The sequence below is a fragment of the Haliotis asinina genome, chromosome 11, assembly GCF_037392515.1.
Source record: "Haliotis asinina isolate JCU_RB_2024 chromosome 11, JCU_Hal_asi_v2, whole genome shotgun sequence".
Taxonomy (NCBI): Eukaryota; Metazoa; Mollusca; class Gastropoda; order Lepetellida; family Haliotidae; genus Haliotis; species Haliotis asinina.
The window spans coordinates 47,928,999-47,948,253 of NC_090290.1; the positions used below are offsets into that span (position 1 = coordinate 47,928,999).

At 41.3% G+C, this 19,255-nt stretch overlaps 2 protein-coding genes across 2 annotated transcripts in view; both read left to right on the forward strand.

Moving 5' to 3' along the window:
- LOC137256236 (integrin alpha-4-like) overlaps positions 1–19,255 on the forward strand; it is a 101,322-nt gene that overhangs the window by 34,228 nt on the left and 47,839 nt on the right. The gene's annotated exons all lie outside the window — the stretch shown is intronic.
- LOC137256391 (high mobility group nucleosome-binding domain-containing protein 5-like) lies at positions 16,532–17,079 on the forward strand. Its single transcript, XM_067794236.1, has 2 exons — positions 16,532–16,656; positions 16,877–17,079. Exons 1-2 carry the CDS (start codon positions 16,532–16,534, stop codon positions 17,055–17,057), a joined length of 306 nt encoding a protein of 101 aa, XP_067650337.1. The 3' UTR covers positions 17,058–17,079.

Here is a 19,255-nt window from a genome sequence, read left to right on the forward strand (position 1 = left end):
TTCCAAACACTTCTCAAACCACAATCTGCTATGAGAGGAGCGAAAATGTGGCCATTAGGGTGTTTTATCGGAGAGATGTTTAAACGGGAAACTGCCTTGAACTGTATCAGTCTGCTCTAATTGCTTCAACCTCAAACAAGGATACGTCAAAGTGGGATTTTCAAGAAACATGGTCTCCACGCAAATGTTAATACAAGTGGGAAAAATATTGCAATTAGCTCCAAATGAACCATTTTCTCCCTCGACTTCTTTTCAGTTTTGATTGACTTTTTTTTTGCTTCTGCCAATATATATTTTAATAGACTAAGGGTTAATTACGCTGGGATAGTGGGTTATCTTATTTCAGTAGATTATTAGTATCTGGCAGCCCAAGGATGTGCGCTTCAAGTCATTTAAAGGCAAATTGGGGGTTTTCTTACGTATGTTTTGTGGACAATTATTTTTCTGACAGGTGATTACAAACACTGCGGAACAGCATCCTCTACTTTTCATTATTTGTGGTTACATTCCTTCTTATGCAACTTTCACTCCGATAATCTCCGTGTTTCATTTTACCCATCATGCATTTTCCTATATGACAGACGGTGCACTGGTGACACACAAAAAACATTTCACGGTGGCGAGAACCTTTGTGCACAACACTCTGTTCTGTTACAGTAAGGCTAACCCATATCAAACTATCAAACATACTTTTTTCTTTAGAGCACTCTCTGTCGATGTTTAGGTGAGTTTTGAATAGCCCTCTCACGATTACCTTGCTGGGCTCGATGTAGAGCTTTGTCACTTTGCACTAGTGCAACTCAGTACTATAAAATGCAACCCAGTTAATAGTCTAAACTGCACCAAGGTGCATGTCAATTGTTGGTGGGTAAACGTCTGACTAGAACATCTAAATAATTTAAAAGCATATTTCTTTCATTACACATTGCAGTACAATAAGTGCATCTGGAATTTGTATGGTGCAACTAGGTTTCTATCTCAGGTTGCACCTGGTGCAAGTAGGTTAATATCTCTTACATGAAGTCCTGCCTTGTAATTCAAGAGAGTTTGCTACTGAAACGGCAGATTCGCATGGGCATTAAGGAAACATGAACTTAACTGAAAATGAATATCACTTCCTACTTGTATGTCTAGTTCATAATGATATTCCAAAAAATACGTAAAGAAATATCACAATGCATTAGTAACAATATTTGATATGAGATTGTAACAATACCATTCTAAATCTATCTAAGTACGTATTCCATGAAATGGATTTTAAAAATGTCAGATTGTGACTAATTAAACACATCCCGGACCCTGTACTTTGGGTCTATGAATAAGACTGGTTGGTTGGTTGGTTGGTTGGTTGGTTGGTTGGAAAACAGTAGATTATCGAGTCTGGACCAAACAGTCCAGCGATTAACAGTGTCTGATCCCGTTAGTGCCCTCTTACTACAAGTGGTTGCTGCAGATCACTTCTAACCCGGGATATGAATAAGAAAAACTGAACTCTCATACGACTTTTAACAACAAGCAAGAGTATCATGTTGACATTGAGTTACCTGCCCTTGGCGTGTGCGGATATCAGAACAAATAACTTTCGATTGCGATTGTAATCGTAGCGAGAGAATGCCAAAAAACGAAATGATTATGTCTGTCTTTCAAACACGTTTTTCAGTTTCAAACAGTTGGCACCAGCTCTCAAACACGACTTTTTTCAACATTAATCGTGAGTCTAGTTTTACGCAACGGACGTACTTCAAGATAACGCCCTCCAAGAATTAGGTATCACAGTGTCCCAGCTGTGTCTCAACGACAAGCCACATTTCGTCAGAATAGACTCTTCTTTCATGCGAGCCTTTCCTCACAAAACCACCCTTTGTTGCTGCATGATAAGGTTCAACATAGAACTACGCGGAACTGTTCGGGATGTATCACGTGACGCTATAAAAAAGTCACGTGATGAATATCGCGAGCGATGAGACATGCGAGTACACGATAGCAGCATGTAAGTCCTCAGGATCTGATAACGACTGTAACTGGCATGTCTGTCGTAACATAAACATTAATTAAATTCTAATCTCTGGGTGAGCTGGTGTTGTTAGAGAGGGGGTTAAAAGCCTATTAAAAATACATCTAAATTACAGCTTATTTTTTATTTTATTTTATTTTTTTGGTCGATTAGAACTGCAGATAAACAAGACCTAAAACCAAACTAATGTCAGTCTAGAAATCTTCTCGGAACTAACGTTAGAGAGCTACTGTGCGCGAATTTAGAATGTAAGAGTATGCACATCAGCAGCTTGCAACGTTCAGAGGTCAGAGTTGACCTTCATTTACCCATATTTGTCGTAAGAGGCGACTGACGGGACCGTGTGGTCAGGGTCGCTGACTTGGCTAACACATGTCATCGTACCCCATGCAGTCCAGTGATCAACATCATGAGCATCGATCTGCGCAATTGAGATACGATGGCACGTGTTAACAACGTCACGGAGCCTGATCACCTGATCACTTTTCGCAGGTTTTAAGACTGACACCATGTGTAATTTAACTGGTGACGTCAATTACATATACACATACCAGTTCTGTGTCGGATGTATCAACCCCACTTGAGCATAAGTCGTTAAGCAGTTCAACATGTGTGTATTCCACTCGTGCTGCTTAATGCTTCAAGGATGGGCCATGATGTTACCTGAGCAAAAACATGTGTCTTGCACATGTGCATGTTCTCAGCAGTGGAGTAGCTTAGTGGTTAAAGCGTTCGCCAAAGTCTCGAGATCGATTCCCCACAAAGTACAAGTTCATAGAAATGGGCTTATGTCACTGTATGAATAACAGAGATCACTAAAAAAAACCGAGGTCTATTTGTTCTTGCTCTTGGTGTTCCAAATGCATACAAAAAGCCTTGGGAAACAAATGCTTGTTATTTAATTGTCTTATTGGTCCGGGTATTATTTACCTTAACAGCGAATGGGTGAGTATTGTTTTACGCCGCTTTTAGCAATATTCCTGGAACATCACGGTTGGGGTAAAAGAAATTGGGTTCACTCGGTCATTACATATTATCCTTCTACGCGGAAGGGACACAACTCTTCACTGCTAATCGCATCACCATGAACCACTCGCCATCTAGTGGCACTGGATATTTATTCACATGATATTCATGGCACCTTGTGGACAACGTGATGTTTATAGCACAAGCTGGTATAAACATACCATTGTGGACAACGTGACATTTATAGCCCCTTGAGGACGTTATATTTAAATCGTCTTGTTGAGAACATGCCTTCCAATTCCAACGGAATCTGCACAGTACTTATTCACCAAAAAATCTTCGATAATTTTTTAACGTGAGGTGGCACCCTTTCATTCCAAATATATTTTTTTCTTGGAAATGAGCTAATTACGGAAATCGATCAACAAGACACCAGTGCTAGTCTGTCGCTTTTATGGTTTTAAATTAACTTATTCTTTCGTCGGGGCTGAAAATCCAGTAATTTATTTTTTAAACTTGGACGCTCAACTTTCAATTTCAAGTTGATAGAATGTCAGATGTATCCGGCGGATACAATTACTCAGTGTACCTAGAATAGAAAGTGTCTACAGACTTTGTATATTTATTATTGATGTTATACAGAACATGTTCAAAAATGTAATTTTATGGGTCCTAAGCAACAAAATACGTATGCGGATTGTGGGATCTGAAGTTTGCAGCCTGAGAGAGATGGTTCGTATATGTACACCAAAGAAATAGTTACCAAAGCTTTTCGAAGCAACAACTTCATTTATGATGTAATTTGACGTTCAAAATAAACAAATAGGCAGAATATAGCGACGAAAACTGAAGTTTTTTCAAACAATTCATGGGAAGAAACCTGTCGCGGAATACAAATACGTAAATACGATATCCATATAAAATGCATTATTGAATGAACATACGTGGTTTATTCATTTTACGTCAAAGCTAAGCAAGGGATTGTGGAGGTAGAGCGAACGTCAGAGTTTGGTTGGTTGGTTGGTTGGATAACGCTATACTCAACAATATTTCAATTATATGGCAGTGATCATGTCATTTCATTAGAGTATAGGTCTTCAGTAACCCATGCTTGTAAGAGGCGACTAGCTGGATCAGGTGGTCAGGCTCGCTGACTTGGTTGCTACATGTCATCGTATCGCAGTTGTGTAGATCGATGTTCATGAGGTTGACATCTGGGTTGTCTGGTCCATACTCCATGACTGTTTCACACTATAGGTAGACTATTGCATAGCACGACCTTAAAACACAGACAAGCAAAGAAACTGAAACAGGAATTGTTAGATTTACCATACCCAAATTGATCCGACAAAATGCGACCTATAAAACATGTGATGAAATAGCAACATGAACGACTCTTGATACCACCCCCAATATATATGAACACTCCATTTATGTTTGGCTCCAAGGTAAGCACGAGGTATAACATCACTAGACCTTTATCGGTCTCCTAGACCCTAGAGATCGAATTTAAAAGCTCCAGTTTTGAATGGTTGAGCGTGTTCAGTTAACGTCGCTTCCAGGCAGAATTGACACTCTTAGTGGAACATATAAATTGTTCTGGGTTCCTTTAGGATTGTTGTCTTTCCTTGTAGATATACATTTTTAAACAGTATAATCTTATTTCTGGGACTAAATGTCAATGTGATGGGACCTATTCTTCCAGAAATCCCATCAGGTCAGGCTTTAGAGCGGAGTAGTGCGCGCATAGACGCCACGGCTCTCGTCCTCGTGTTTATGCTGGTCTAACATGTGATCAGCGTGCTTTGAATCACATATAGATATGGAAAATATGTGCACACTGTTTGTCTTAGTCCGTAAACCACACTTTTCCATTTCGTCCATCCCTTTCTTTGATCCCCAAGTCCTTTCTTTGAAGCAAGCGTCGAATTTCCTCGGGATCTGAATCTCTCATGTCTTTGGGTAGACCAATAACTAGTCTCTGAAATGAACATATTTTACAGATACCAAGCTCATATTAAAAACGAAACTTTATCGAAAAGGATCCCTGAGACTTTGTGGAAATCTGGACTTGTCACATTTTCTAGGTTTGCGTGGGCTTTCATGGACATGTTTGTTTTAGTGAGTGAGTGAGTGAGTTGAGCTGAAATGAAATATATGTATATCATAAAAACTATGTAAATGTAAAACAACTAGAATATCACAGTTACAATTTAAAATTAGCGTGGAAGGGTAAAACCAATATCACTATTTGGACAAGACGAGATGAAATACGGGCAATATACCACCAACAGCTGACGGTAGCTCACCATACTAGGGATGTTTGTTTCAGAGTTTGTATGACAGACTAGCCTCTGGGGCTTCTTTTCCTTTGGAAAGGAGATATTTTTTACTTCCAGCTAAAATATATATTTTCTCAGAGACTGAGAGTTGTTCTAACGGTACACAAAGTACCGTATTCGCGGTTCTATAGTGGGTACCAGGAAGGGTAACTGGCCACTAGTTTTTAGTGAGACTGGTGTTGGTGAGATCTGTGGTACAAAATGCAGCTACATACAAAATTGCAAGGTGATGCAAAATTCAGTAAATAGTTTGAGACGATGAATGTCGGGACGACACTTAACTCCATGTACTCGTTTATATCGTAGTACTATATATTAGTGGGTGATTATATTTGAACGCCGCTTTTGGCAGTCTTCCTGCAATATCACAGTCGGGGGGACATTGCACCCATGTGGGAAATTGAACTCAGGCGTTCGTAATGATGAGCGAATGTTTTATCTGCGGGGCTACCCCAAAGCCCCTTAAATATCCCCTAAAGTTCGAGCTTGAAAGCGTAAAACCATACACTCTTATCCACTGTAAATATATGCCATTTGTCGGTGAAGAGTAACGACCTGTGAAATACGTGACGGGTTGAAATGTTCAACGCCGATTCAATAAAAAAACCACTTTAGAACGACAAATCAGTTTTCTTTCACAAAACATATGTGGAGATGTCAGTACAGCACTACGAGAGTCCGTCTGACATGGGTTCATTTTTCACTGTCAGATATTGGGTTTTTTTAGGCACCAGAGCTGAAGGAACTCCGATTTTTTACACATACATGTGAATTTCTCACCACTTACATGTTTTGGGTGTGGATGAGTTTTTTTATTTATTTATTTTCTTAAGGGTTTTTTGTTTGCTTTTGTTTGTTTGTGGGTGTGTTTCTCAGTTGTTTATTACTTTCCTTTATGGTGCGTCAAATACATAGCCGTAGAATTGTAGGTAGATATTATTTTTAAAAACTCTCTTAGATAATTTAGTCAAACAACCCTTGAAAGTGGAGAAAGCACCCCCTAGGACCCAATCTACAAAGTATTCATGGCGCTACGATATTCGTAAGCCGATGGTAAATTATATAGTTTCGACACGTCGTAAGGATAGAAACGCTTTCTGTAACGGGACCCTGGTCCAGTCACTGCTGGGTCAGTACCGGTGACCACTGAGGGGAAAACAACTATTGCGATAGCGATAGTCTTTACTCTTTAGCAACATGCTATTGCAATAGTCTTTTGTTTTCTCCTTGAATTGTCTCCTTTTAAGTCATTCCCAAATTAATGTATTGTGACGGATATATCAACCCGTCATGTGTGTTTCTTACCAGTACATGGGTTTTGTTCGGTAAAGTATGTTACTTTTCCGTTTTTTATGATGTGAAAAGGCAGAAATCTCCAGTTTGGGAAAGAGTTGTGAGTTTGACGTCGAGTAACATGCACGTGGAATGTAGAAGAATATTTCACTCCCCTTAAATGGGTTGAGGATGATGTGTTTACAAACGAGTACAGCAACACAGCTGTGACAGTATAGCTTATATGAAATACTAGTTGAAGTTAAGTAAATCTCTTTTCATAAGTGACAAGAAACTTGAAATCCAGATCCAGCGAACAGTTAAAACAACAGTAGGGCGGATAACTCTATCTGCATCTATCAACGGAAATCAATTACAAAACTATCGATACTCACACATTCTGTCAAGTGCTCTCGGAGACTCAGTAGTTGCAATCTATACATAGTTCAATGCATCATTACATCTCTGTTGATCAGTGATTGTTTTTCGATTGTTTCCCGTGTGTGTGACCGTATCTGGAGTCTTCTACATTTCTCTACTCTGGCAACTGCTGCTATCTCAACTCAGCCTGATATATCATAGCGTTGCACCTATTTAGGAGATAAACATACTGTTATGGGACATCAGAGGTATATGACGAAATTATAATAGCTAGCGCGTAGCGTGAGGTTTTAAATACAAAATTTAGAGCTATCATAATTTTGTTATATACCGCTGATTTTCCAACACAATACGTTTATCTCCATTCTACCATTACCGTGCTATTCAGATTTTAAACAAATACTTAACGTGTTTGAAAATCAGAGGTATATAACGTGATTATATACCTCTGGATGACTTTGATTAACCAATCACAATCCAGTATTTACTGAAGTCATGGTAGAATGTAGATTATTGGGGTATTGGTAGTCTTTCTCAGGACAGGAGACGCAAGAAACTTTCTTTACACGATGCACATTTGCGAGGGATCAAACCCGGATCTTCAGCGTGACGAACTAAGGCTTTAACCACTGGCTGCAGTCCCTGCCCGCCTAACTATAAGTTAATGTAATTTCTTTATGCTTGTCATGCTTGTTATGCTTGCTACCGTGTCGGTCCCTCTCCATAGACACCTTATGGTTAATGCGTACGTTTGTTACTCATAGGTTCCGGGTTCGATTCCCCAACAGATGCAGTGTTATTAGCCAGTCCCAGAACTACGTTACTTTCCATTCTGCATATCCCTCTTTGCAATGCGATAGCGCTAAATGAAGCAAGTCTGGATTTAATCAGCTATTGAATCCCCCCATGTCATTGGGGCTCTTTTTTCAAATTAAATTTATTTGGTACTATCAATGTGATATATATTCAGAGATTAAACGTATGTCTAGAGTATTAGTTGCACTCACTTGTTACTAGTAGCTTGTTCACTGTGGAGCACCTGCGTCCCTGGGGCGAGCTGGGGGTTTATCACAAGACCCACTGTGAGGGATCATCACATCCTAGGTGATAAATCCCCCAAACCGTCAAGAAGAATTTCTCATTATTGATTCAACACGTGGCACCGCTATGACAGAGTAGCCATTTTTGGTTTGCAATTTTTTTTTCCATTTTTTTTAATCACAATCAATCACTGGAATATTTTTTTCTATTTTGACGGACACTTTATCTGAAGACTTAAGTTAGCAAAGATGTTACCTCGGATGAAAGTATCCAACTTCGAACATGTCTGTAACTAGAAATATGTTTGTAATGAATCTTTCTTCGTCTTGTTTTAACAAACACAACGGAAAATCACTCCTATTTTTTAAATAAAAATATATGTGAAGAGACTCTCTGAAAATGGGAAAAACTATTGATGTCAACCACTGTATTCAACAGATGAAGAATTAAAGGATTAACATGCTCATAAATGCCGTGTCTCTCATCAAACATGTGATACCTACACAATTTACCACCTTATTTGCATACCATTCTCAAATAACATTCAAATACTTTCTGATACAAATGTGAAATTAGTATTTTTATGTCTGTTTTTTTACGAGAAACTTGCAAGTGTTGATAAACATAAATTGTTAATCTAGTAAATAAACAGAACTGATAAACGTAATTGGTCTAAAATGTGCTTTTTCTTCTTTAATTATGAAGAGTTTGTGAGCCGAAATGTTCCGTTATCATACTCTGCCCTGTCAACGCATCTGTTTATAGACAGCGATGTGTTTCTTATCCCAAGTACATTTTATCTTGATACGAAAAGGATAACCTAGCCTGGCTCCAATGTTGTACTGAGTGCTAAGCCTGTGGATGTCTAGTGACTCTACCCTGTAAAGAGGCAAGTCTAGGTCGCCAGTTTGTTAGAGGCTTGGCTGATCAACACCTGTCCGGGTATTATTAATTTATTAACTGCAACAGTGATCACTGTTTGTTTGTTTGTTGTTAATGCCGCACTCAGCAGTATTCCAGCGATATCGCTGCAGTCTGTAATAATTGTCTGGACCAGAAAATCAGATGATCAACAGCATCAGCACCAATCCACGCATTTGGAATACGATGACTTCGTCAATGACGTCAGCGAGCCTGACCACCCGATTCCATTATCCGCCTCTTACGACAAGCATGGGTTAGTGAAGACCTATTGTCTAACCTGTACCTTCACGGGTGTCCATTTTCATAAAATTTCTACGTTAGTGAAAATGCCAACAAGACCAACTATAACCTGAACCTTGGAGAGACAATGTGATGTGATTATTCATATTGTATTAGAATTTTTTAAATTCTAATTTATTACTTTAGAGACGTGCGCAAGTCTAGGGTTGTCCTTGACGGCCATCTTTGATTTACGTGATTCTCTGCGTACTCTCCCGACACATCTCAAATGACTCCTCATCTTTTGTGGAAACGTTTGTGGCTATTTCGATGCATCACAACTGAAGCCGACCGCGGCTTTTTCGTTGAACGATGTAAAAAGAATTAGCCGTTACAGCGCATTTACATCATCCCTTCAAACGTGATTGATGTTGTTGACAACACCGCCGTCGTCAGCTGCTCTTTGTGATACAGTAGTGGAATAATCCCTCATCTTCCAAGAGACAGTGGTGGAAATGTAAAGCCAAATGTGTAGTGATAGCTAGACAAAAGCGTAGTCTCTGGATATGGGGAACTTTGGCATTGCAAGCAGGGTTTCAGCATCGTAAGGAGAGCGTGGCATTGGAGCGAATGTTTTAATATCGCAGGGAGAGCTTGGCATTGCAGGGAGAGCTTTAGCATCGCAGTGAGGGCTTTATTGTCTCAAGGAGAGCTTCAGCATCGCAGAGAGGGCTTTACTATCTCAGGGAGAGCTTCAGCATCGCAGTGAGGGCTTTACTATCTCAGGGAGAGATTCAGCATGGCAGGGAGGGCTAGACGAAATAATGTTGTGGGACTGTGTGACGGTGTGCGAGAACGTTTACGAGCAGCAGCCAGCTGAGGAAAAGGCGAAGAAATTGTCAACAACTGCTTGTCGCGAGGCGCCTAACTAGAATGAATTAGTGAGTGAATTTAGTTTTACGTCGCTGTTAGCAATGTTTCAGCAATACCAGGTCGGGGGACATCTGAAACAGGCTTCACAAATGTTAGGACTGTCTTTACCACTGTCTTCGACCTGACGAGTGAACGCTTTAACCTCAAGGCTATCCCACCGCCACCCTCTAACTGGAAGTTGATCTAACGGAAGAGGCGTATGCGGGAAGAGCCGAGATGTGCCGATTGATTCAAATATTATCCGGGGATCCAAGATGAACTCTAGAGTGAGTGAGTGCGTTGGGTTTTACGCCGCATTTAGCAATATTCCAGCAATATCACAACAGGGAACACCAGAAACGGGACTTACCCATGCGGGGGATCGAACCCGGGTCTTCGGCGTGACGAGCAAACGCTTTAACAACTAGCCTACTTCACTGCCACCGATGTACTTTCAAAGCTCTGTAGTGAGTTTTTTTCCAACCCCGCAGCCGAAGTATTATTAGCTGTTATTAATAAGCCAGTAATCGATTCAGCATAATCTGTATGTTGTGACGTGAAAATGGAAATATATACAATAATGGCAGAAAAGAAAAAAAGCACGAAAGCAAGCCACAGCTTGTTTGTATATTTGGTTTTTGCCACATAAATCAAGTTGCTCATCCAACATTTCAACATTAAACCTACATTACGTGCCGCGCTGTGCAACAGCCAAGGGTGGTGAACAGGGTGAAAATATTTACAAGATATTAGTCATTATATAAAACTTAAAATGGCATCAAGTGACGTTATTTTTGTTAACATGTTACGGACCGCTGACGTAAAAGTCCTATCAAAGTCAACAGCTGTTGTCGTATAATGGCTTTGTTTCATTCATTATATTTACAGTTGTAACACTGCAGGCAAGGAATAATCTTGTCGTTAATAGCTACATGTTTTCACAGTAAAATCGTTGTAAAAAAGACGCGAAAGACATGACGGGATAGAACCTCGACTTAATGGGAGCAAACCGTTGGGGTTAGGAGAAACGGGTTTTGAGGGCGCGTTAACATGTGTGTGGCTGTTTGTACAAGACTAGTTTTTTCTGTTAATCGTTTGTTTGGACATTTTTCTTGAAAAGCTATACGACAGCGGTCTGCAGATAATCGAGTCTGGACCAGACAGTCCTGAGCTCAAGGCATGAGCATCTTTATTAGGGATACACTGACATTTATTTATTTATTTATTTATTTATTTATTTATTTATTTATTTATTTATTTATTTATTTATTTATTTATTTATTTATTTATTTACCTTTGAATCTAATAATCAGCACACAAAACACTATCGTTGGTCGTCTTTGGGTCCTTAACCAAGTGATTGGAATAGTGAATGGGCCGTTTTCGGTGGAGGCTATAAAAAGCTTGTGGAACTGTTTTAACACTTACAAAATGTGCGCCAAACTTAATGGTTTGGAACTTGAACATAAAATGGCGAAAATATCTTTTAGTTCAGCGTATAAAAGTTGTAGAGTGCTCTGAAATCTCCAGAGGATGGTTGTATGTATTTAAGATCTATACATTACTGTGTGTGGACCGTAGCTGGGGTGCCCCAGTGAATTACTGAGTTCTGTGAACTATACCACTAAACCTGACCTGTCACTTAAATTAAATCATGTAACGAAAACAAGTCTTCATAAAATGTGTAAATCGATCATTTGCACATTTTGTGTCAGTAAATTATAATTTAATTTTGTCTAAATGTCAAAATTGTAACTTTTCCAAAATGTTCAAACGGTATTTGCATATATAATGTTAACCAGTGCTGTTATTCGTCTCTCAAAGTACGCATTGGGAAGAACATTCCTCTAGAGACCCAACGTCAATACTAATCTCACGGGGCATATGAGCACCAAAACTATCTTCCGATTCTTTCAACAATCTACAACCACAGGGGAGACGATAAGATGAGTACAATCAAAAATAAGTACGGGTGAACATAATTTCTTATTATCAAACCCATGTTTCTCAGTTAATACAATAATATCGACGTATGAAGCTGGGGGAAGCTCCGCACAGGGGAACAGTTCGCTCCAACACACGATCTCTCCCTGACTTACGAACCGAACACTGTTGAGAGATAAGACCAACCGAGAAATGTTATCTTCAACAGGCCTTCACCAAAGTAGGTGAGTAATAGGGATCATAATCTACCTGTCAGGGGGTCTGAAGATCGAGTGGTATAGTCTTTCACCGGAAATGCCGGATTGGGATCAAGATAGACTGGATGCAGCCTTTGCTTCGCGTCTTAATTTAAACAGCGATCGGAAAAATCCGACATATATTTTTTTTCTCTTCTCTGGTGTGTTTCCATTGTACGAAAGCGTCTGGGAACAGCATTTTGAAACGGTGTCTGAAATTACATTTTTGTTGCATTTTGTATGTTTGTTTGTTTGGGGTAATTTGAGGCATTATTACATGTTGCATTTGTTTGGCTTGGTTTTTTCGTTTGTTGTCGTTGTACACGCTACTTAGCAGTAATCGAATTGCATGCCGGAGGTTGTGTTACTGTTGTGAAATGGAGACCGTTGTAGTCTAAGATATTGAATGGATATTGACTTCAGATCGGATTTTCACACACGCGGCGGACACGCACGCACGCACGCACAGAGCGACAGCTAGAGAGAGAGAGAGAGGGGGTGGGGGGGGGGGGGGGGCACATTCAAACACTCACGACGTGCACCGGACACTGTCAAACATGTGCGCACGCATACTTGCACGCGAACACAGGCCTCATGTGAACTCAAACACCCCATGTGAGTCTGTTATATGCGAAGGTCCCGGGGTAGAATAAGCCTTCAGCAACCCATGCTTGCCATAAAAGGCGACTATGCTTGTCGTAAGAGGCGACTAACGGGATCGGATGGTCAGGCTCGCTGACTTGGTTGACACATGTCATCGGTTCCCAATTACGCAGATCGATGCTCATGTTGTTGATCACTGGATTGTCTGGTACAGACCGCCGCCATATAGCTGGAATATTGCTGAGTGCGGCGTAAAACTAAACTCACTCACTCACTGTTATATGCGTGTCATGTTAACCATCGTGCAGTATCGTAGCCTAGTGGTTGAAGCGTTAGCTCGTGACACCGATGTCACGGGTTCGATCCCCCATATGTGTTCGATGTGTGAAGTCCGTTTTTAGTGTCCGCCGTCGTGATGTTGGAATATTACTAAGGGTGGCGTAGTACTAAACCCACTCATTTCATGAATTAAAACTATATATTAAACATTTGCATAGTGGTTTAGATCTGGGCTCATTACGGTATTATTCATACAGCAACCCAAATTCGATTCCGCATATGATCACCAAGTACGATGTGATCAGTCCGATGCTGGTGTTGCCCGGTTTGTTTGTTTTTGTGTTTTTCTTTTTTTATTATTATTATTTAAAACATACTGCGTAAAGCCGCCAAACACAACTCAGCAGAAGTCTAAATTCCTAAAACCAAGCTTCATCGTAACACGTCTTGATGAAAACGTCCCCAGATTCAAGCGCGTCTTGTTAACTGATAAAGATGCGCACGGTTCGAGGCACGAGCCCTGCGTGCGAGTCTGGAAGTTCGTGGTTTCGCTGTTAAGTCCCGTTATACATCATTTGACCTGTTTTTTCAACGCTGAAGAAAACTGGTATTTGTAGATTTAATACGCGTTCGCGTAGGTAAATGATACGCGATGCCACACACATATTTCACAAACGCGCGTTTGTCTTTGAAGGAAGGTCGCAGTTCGGTCTCCGTGAAAAATAGATCTCATACATTTCCATTTTTTAACAAGTGTGGAATCGGAATTACAAAGGCAGCAAGGATAATTGAATCTCAATTCGTCTATTAGACCAGGAACCGAGATAGGATGACAGTTTAGAAAGAAATGGAATTACTCTCAGCTAACGGGTTTTGTCAAACGCTTGATGGAGCTAGTTAAACTGGGTTAAAGTAGGTGCTATTTGCGGTACCATTCTGACTAAATTCTAGAAATTCGAAAAGTCTCAACAGTCTGAATTATTACAGCATAGCAATTGCGTGTGTTGTAAAATGTTACACTTCAAACATCGACTAAAGGATCGATCGTGTTTTCTCTTCTGACGTCATGCCTGAAGACACCGATGAATGTTAATGGGCAGAATGGGATTTCAACGACGAACCAACCTTCCAAACGAACTTACCTATATATATATATATAATAATAATACGACAATATTTTCTTTGTTGCAAAGTGAGTGAGTTTAGTTTTACGTCGCTTTTAGCATTATTCCAGCAGGGGACACCACAAATGGACCTTACACATTGTACCCATGTAGGGAATCGAACCCTGGTCTTCGGTGTGACGAGCGAACGCATTTTACCACAAGGCTATCCCATCGCCCCATATGTTACAAAGATAAGTCCGTAAATATACAGTCGGGCGATGCACTAATGTACGTTAACAATTTAAGCGTGTACTGCAATACCCACCAGCCATAGATTATTTATTAGGCGTATACACATGACTTTCACGAGGGGCGTGTATAACGCTGTTATTTTCGTTATCATTCGTTACTGGTTTCCAGACGACATATTGCTTTTAGCACCTTCGAGATATTGTCTTTGTAAAGTTTTAGTTAATGCTGATTGGTCAGTATTTTCTGACTATTTTTGATGTTTGTTAGCTGTAAACAAAGATGTGTCTTCTTTGAGGTCGAATGAGTTATTTTTGTTCATGATTTGTTTTAACAGCACTTTGTTCACTTGGATGTATTCATACGCAAGTCAGATGAACTTATCACAGGTGACGTTACGTTTTCAGTTTCTCTTTGAACGATAAATTAAGTATGATACTGGATGATAAATAGAATCTCACCCGAGTGTCGAATATATCACCTCGAGTTATTAAAGCGAGGCTTGAGATTCTATAGTTACCTCCAAAGATGCTTCCAAAAACACGCTAAATTGTACGTCTCCTCATAGTTCATGAATTAAAACAATTTATACAAATTTCTCCCGATATCATGTGTCATTATCCGAAATTGCTATTTCCCGTAGCAGCTTTTTGAATATTCACGCAATATTTGAACACCATACTCAGAACGTCTTGTTAATGATAGACATGATCACAACCGTTCCATATCTGTTATTTATTTCGCATTTAACAGCGAAAACTTCATTTTCAAGACATCTTTATTCCGACATACATGTAGATGATGCGATATATCACATATTCGCGATAACTGTTTGTGTTTATTGCACGTGGGGGTGTCTTTATCGCCAAACAGATACATATTCCTGACCATAAAACAGTTAACGTCCCTTAACAACCTCCAACTGATGATACTAAATGGGTATGGGAGATACCGATTATAAATCATGTTAATATGTACATGTATATTGATGTATGTTAAAGAGGTTGTCAGTGGATGTAGCTGAGTTGTAGACACTCGTCGTGTTTGGCTGGCTGGCTGGCTGTTTGGTTGGTTGTTTGGTTGGCTGGTTGTAAAACGTATTATAGAGAAACGGATAGGAGAGAAGACGAGATAGAGGAATGAGAGGGTAGGAAGGATGACGAGATAGAGGAAGGGAGAGGGTAGGAGGGTTGACGAGATACATGAAGGGAGAGGGTAGGAGGGATGATGAGATAGAGGAAGGAGAGGGTAGGAAGGATGATGAGATAGAGGAAGGAGAGGGTAGGAAAGATGACGAGATAGAGGAAGGGAGAGGGTAGGAGGGTTGACGAGATAGAGAAAGGGGTAGGAGAGAAGACGAGATAGAGGAAAGAGAGGGTAGGAAGGATGACGAGATACATGAAGGGAAATGGTAGGAGGGATGATGAGATAGAGGAAGGAGAGTGTAGGAGGGATGATGAGATAGAGGAAGGAGAGGGTAGGAAAGATGACGAGATAGAGGAAGGGAGAGGGTAGGAGGGTTGACGAGATAGAGAAAGGGGTAGGAGAGAAGACGAGATAGAGGAAAGAGAGGGTAGGAAGGATGACGAGATACATGAAGGGAGAGGGTAGGAGGGATGATGAGATAGAGGAAGGAGAGTGTAGGAGGGATGATGAGATAGAGGAAGGAGAGGGTAGGAAAGATGACGAGATAGAGGAAGGGAGAGGGTAGGAGGGTTGACGAGATAGAGAAAGGGGTAGGAGAGAAGACGAGATAGAGGAAGGGAGGGGGTAGGAGGGATGACGAAATACATGAAGGGAGAGGGTAGGAGGGATGATGAGATAGAGGAAAGAGAGGGTAGGAGGGATGACGAGATACATGAAGGGAGAGGGTAGGAGGGATGATGAGATAGAGGAAGGAGAGTGTTGGAGGGATGATGAGATAGAGGAAGGAGAGGGTAGGAAAGATGACGAGATAGAGGAAGGGAGAGTGTAGGAGGGTTGACGAGATAGAGAAAGGGGTAGGAGAGAAGACGAGATAGAGGAAGGGAGGGGGTAGGAGGGATGACGAAATACATGAAGGGAGAGGGTAGGAGGGATGATGAGATAGGGGAAAGAGAGGGTAGGAGGGATGATGAGATAGAGGAAGGAGAGGGTAGGAGGGTTGACGAGATACATGAAGGGAGAGGGTAGGAGGGATGATGAGATAGAGGAAGGAGAGGGTAGGAGGGTTGATGAGATAGAGGAAGGAGAGGGTAGGAGGGATGACGAGATAGAGGAAGGGAGAGGGTAGGAGGGTTGACGAGATAGAGAAAGGGGTAGGAGAGAAGACAAGATAGAGGAAGGGAGAGGGTAGGAAGGATGACGAAATACATGAAGGGAGAGGGTAGGAGGGATGATGAGATAGAGGAAGGAGAGGGTAGGAGGGTTGACGAGATACATGAAGGGAGAGAGTAGGAGGGAGGATGAGATAGAGGAAGGAGAGGGTAGGAGGGATGATGAGATAGAGGAAGGAGAGGGTAGGAGGGATGATGAGATAGAGGAAGGAGAGGGTAGGAGGGTTGACGGGATAGAGGAAGGGAGAGGGTAGGAGGGTTGACGAAATACATGAAGGGAGAGGGTAGGAGGGATGATGAGATAGAGGAAGGAGAGGGTAGGAAGGATGACGAGATAGATTAAGGGAGAGGGTAGGAGGGTTGACGAGATAGAGAAAGGGGTAGGAGAGAAGACGAGATAGAGGAGGGGAGGGGGTAGAAGGGATGACGAAATTCAGGAAGGCAGAAGATAGGAGGGGTGACGAGATAGTGGAAGGGATAGGGTCTGAGAGGTGACAAGATAGAGGGTATGACGAGATAGAGGAAGGGAAGGGGTAGGAGGGGTGACGGGATAGAGGAAGGGGTAGGGTAGGAGGGATGAATGGTGAGGGAAGTAAGCAGAAGAGAGGGGGAGGGAGCAGCAGCGATACAGGGAAAGAGTAAGACAGACATGTACAGAGAGAGTGTTAGTTGTCTAACCCTTTATCGAAAAATACTTTTGGACAGTCATTGTACCATACACTGGAGCAGTGTATGGTACAATGTACACGTGTATCATTCTTCTCAAAGTAAACAGATACACGGGGTTGCCCTGTGGTGCGCTCGTCACGCCGGGTTCGATTCCGGGTTCCCCCTCCTTGATATTTCTGGAATGTTACTAATTTAAGACAATAAACCCTAAGTCATACCCGCCCATTCACTCTTCGGGTAAACAATGCCTTCAAGTAACCAGGAGCAATCAGACAATCCAGTGACTGTGAATCGCGAATTTCGTCCATTTGAAAAGGACATTCCACACCAAGGACAAGAACAGATATACCACGGATGTTTTTTCAATGGTCTTTGTCAGTCATCCAGTTTCATAAGCCCATTTCCATGAACCTGTCCCACGTGGGGAATCGATTCGGAGACTATGGCGAACGCTTTAACCACTAAGCTACTCCACTGCTGAGAACATGCACATGTGCAAGACACATGTTTTTGCTCATGTGACATCATGGCCCATCCTTGAAGCATTAAGCAGCACGAGTGGAATACACACATGTTGAACTGCTTAACGACTTATGCTGAAGTGGTCTTGAGAAACCCGATATGGAACTGGTAGGTGTATATGTAATTGACGTTACTAGATAAAGTGCATATTGTGTCAGTCTTAGTCAGACAAAGTTATCAGGTGACTAGGCTCGCTGACTTGGTTGATACATGTATCCTATTTGTGTAGATCGATGCCGATGTTGCTGATCACTGACTTGTTTGGTTCAAAATCCATTGGTTACAGGTCATAGCTGCGGAGTTAAACAACAGTCAACCAACAAACCATTTCATTTGACATTTACTGTGATACAAAAAAGAGGGAGCAAAACTTCTTTAAGTCTACAACAGCCCAAATTACATTTGTTAAAATACATCATGGCGGGGTTATTACATATTGTTCTGAAAACGCGATAAAATACGAAATTTATCACCTCTCTTTTGTAGCTACCGAATGGGTCGCCAAGAGATAAAGAATGGTGTTTGACGTGCACGAGTTCGTGTTCAATGTCCAGCGCCTATAATGTTTCATCAGCGGCCATGCTGTTGTCGATAATGTGATTGTAGAGTCTCTGCAGGTCTGAGGGTCTCACTCACCCTCCGGACCCAAGAAAACAAAGCCCAATGACAGTCGGAACCCATGAAGATCAGGGTTAGAACTGATCCTCAGAAACCCATGCTTGTCGTAAGATGCGGGTGGTCAGGCTCGCTGATTTGGTTGACACATTCCATCGACTGGGTAGATTGATGTTAATGCTGTTGATCCCAGGATTGCCTGGTCCAGATTCGATTGTTTACAGACCGCTGCCATATAGCTGGAATATTGCTGAGTGCGGCGTAAAACTAAACTCACTCACTCTCAGAAATCGAATAGTGGGTAACACGACCCAGCTATCAGCCATTATTCAACCCTCGCTGCATGATTGAATAGCAACGCATACCACGAGAGAGCCAGCGTTTCGACGCTATAGCTATTTTAGTCTGTTCATAAAAAATAGACATACTAACAGTATTTTCTTCTTAATTCTTGTTGTAATTCCCCAGAGTAGCTCTTGATAAATTGGAAGTGCGTATCGCTTGTTAACGTGTCACGTGATCAGGTGTCGAAGCAGAAATTGCAGATGCTCTTGCCTCAGCAGGTGTCGGTTTATTATAAATTGCTTAACAAGTCTGGCACTTACTGGCAGCGGCATCATTGCCTGTGTCTTTGGGACTGAAGACA

Excerpts from the sequence above, each read along its gene's own strand:
- LOC137256391 (XM_067794236.1), top strand. The coding sequence starts at position 16,532 with ATGACGAAATACATGAAGGGAGAGGGTAGGAGGGATGATGAGATAGGG. Across the intron at positions 16,657-16,876 it reads GAGATACATGAAGGGAGAGG|GAAGGAGAGGGTAGGAGGGT; the intron begins GTAGGAGGGATG and ends GATGAGATAGAG.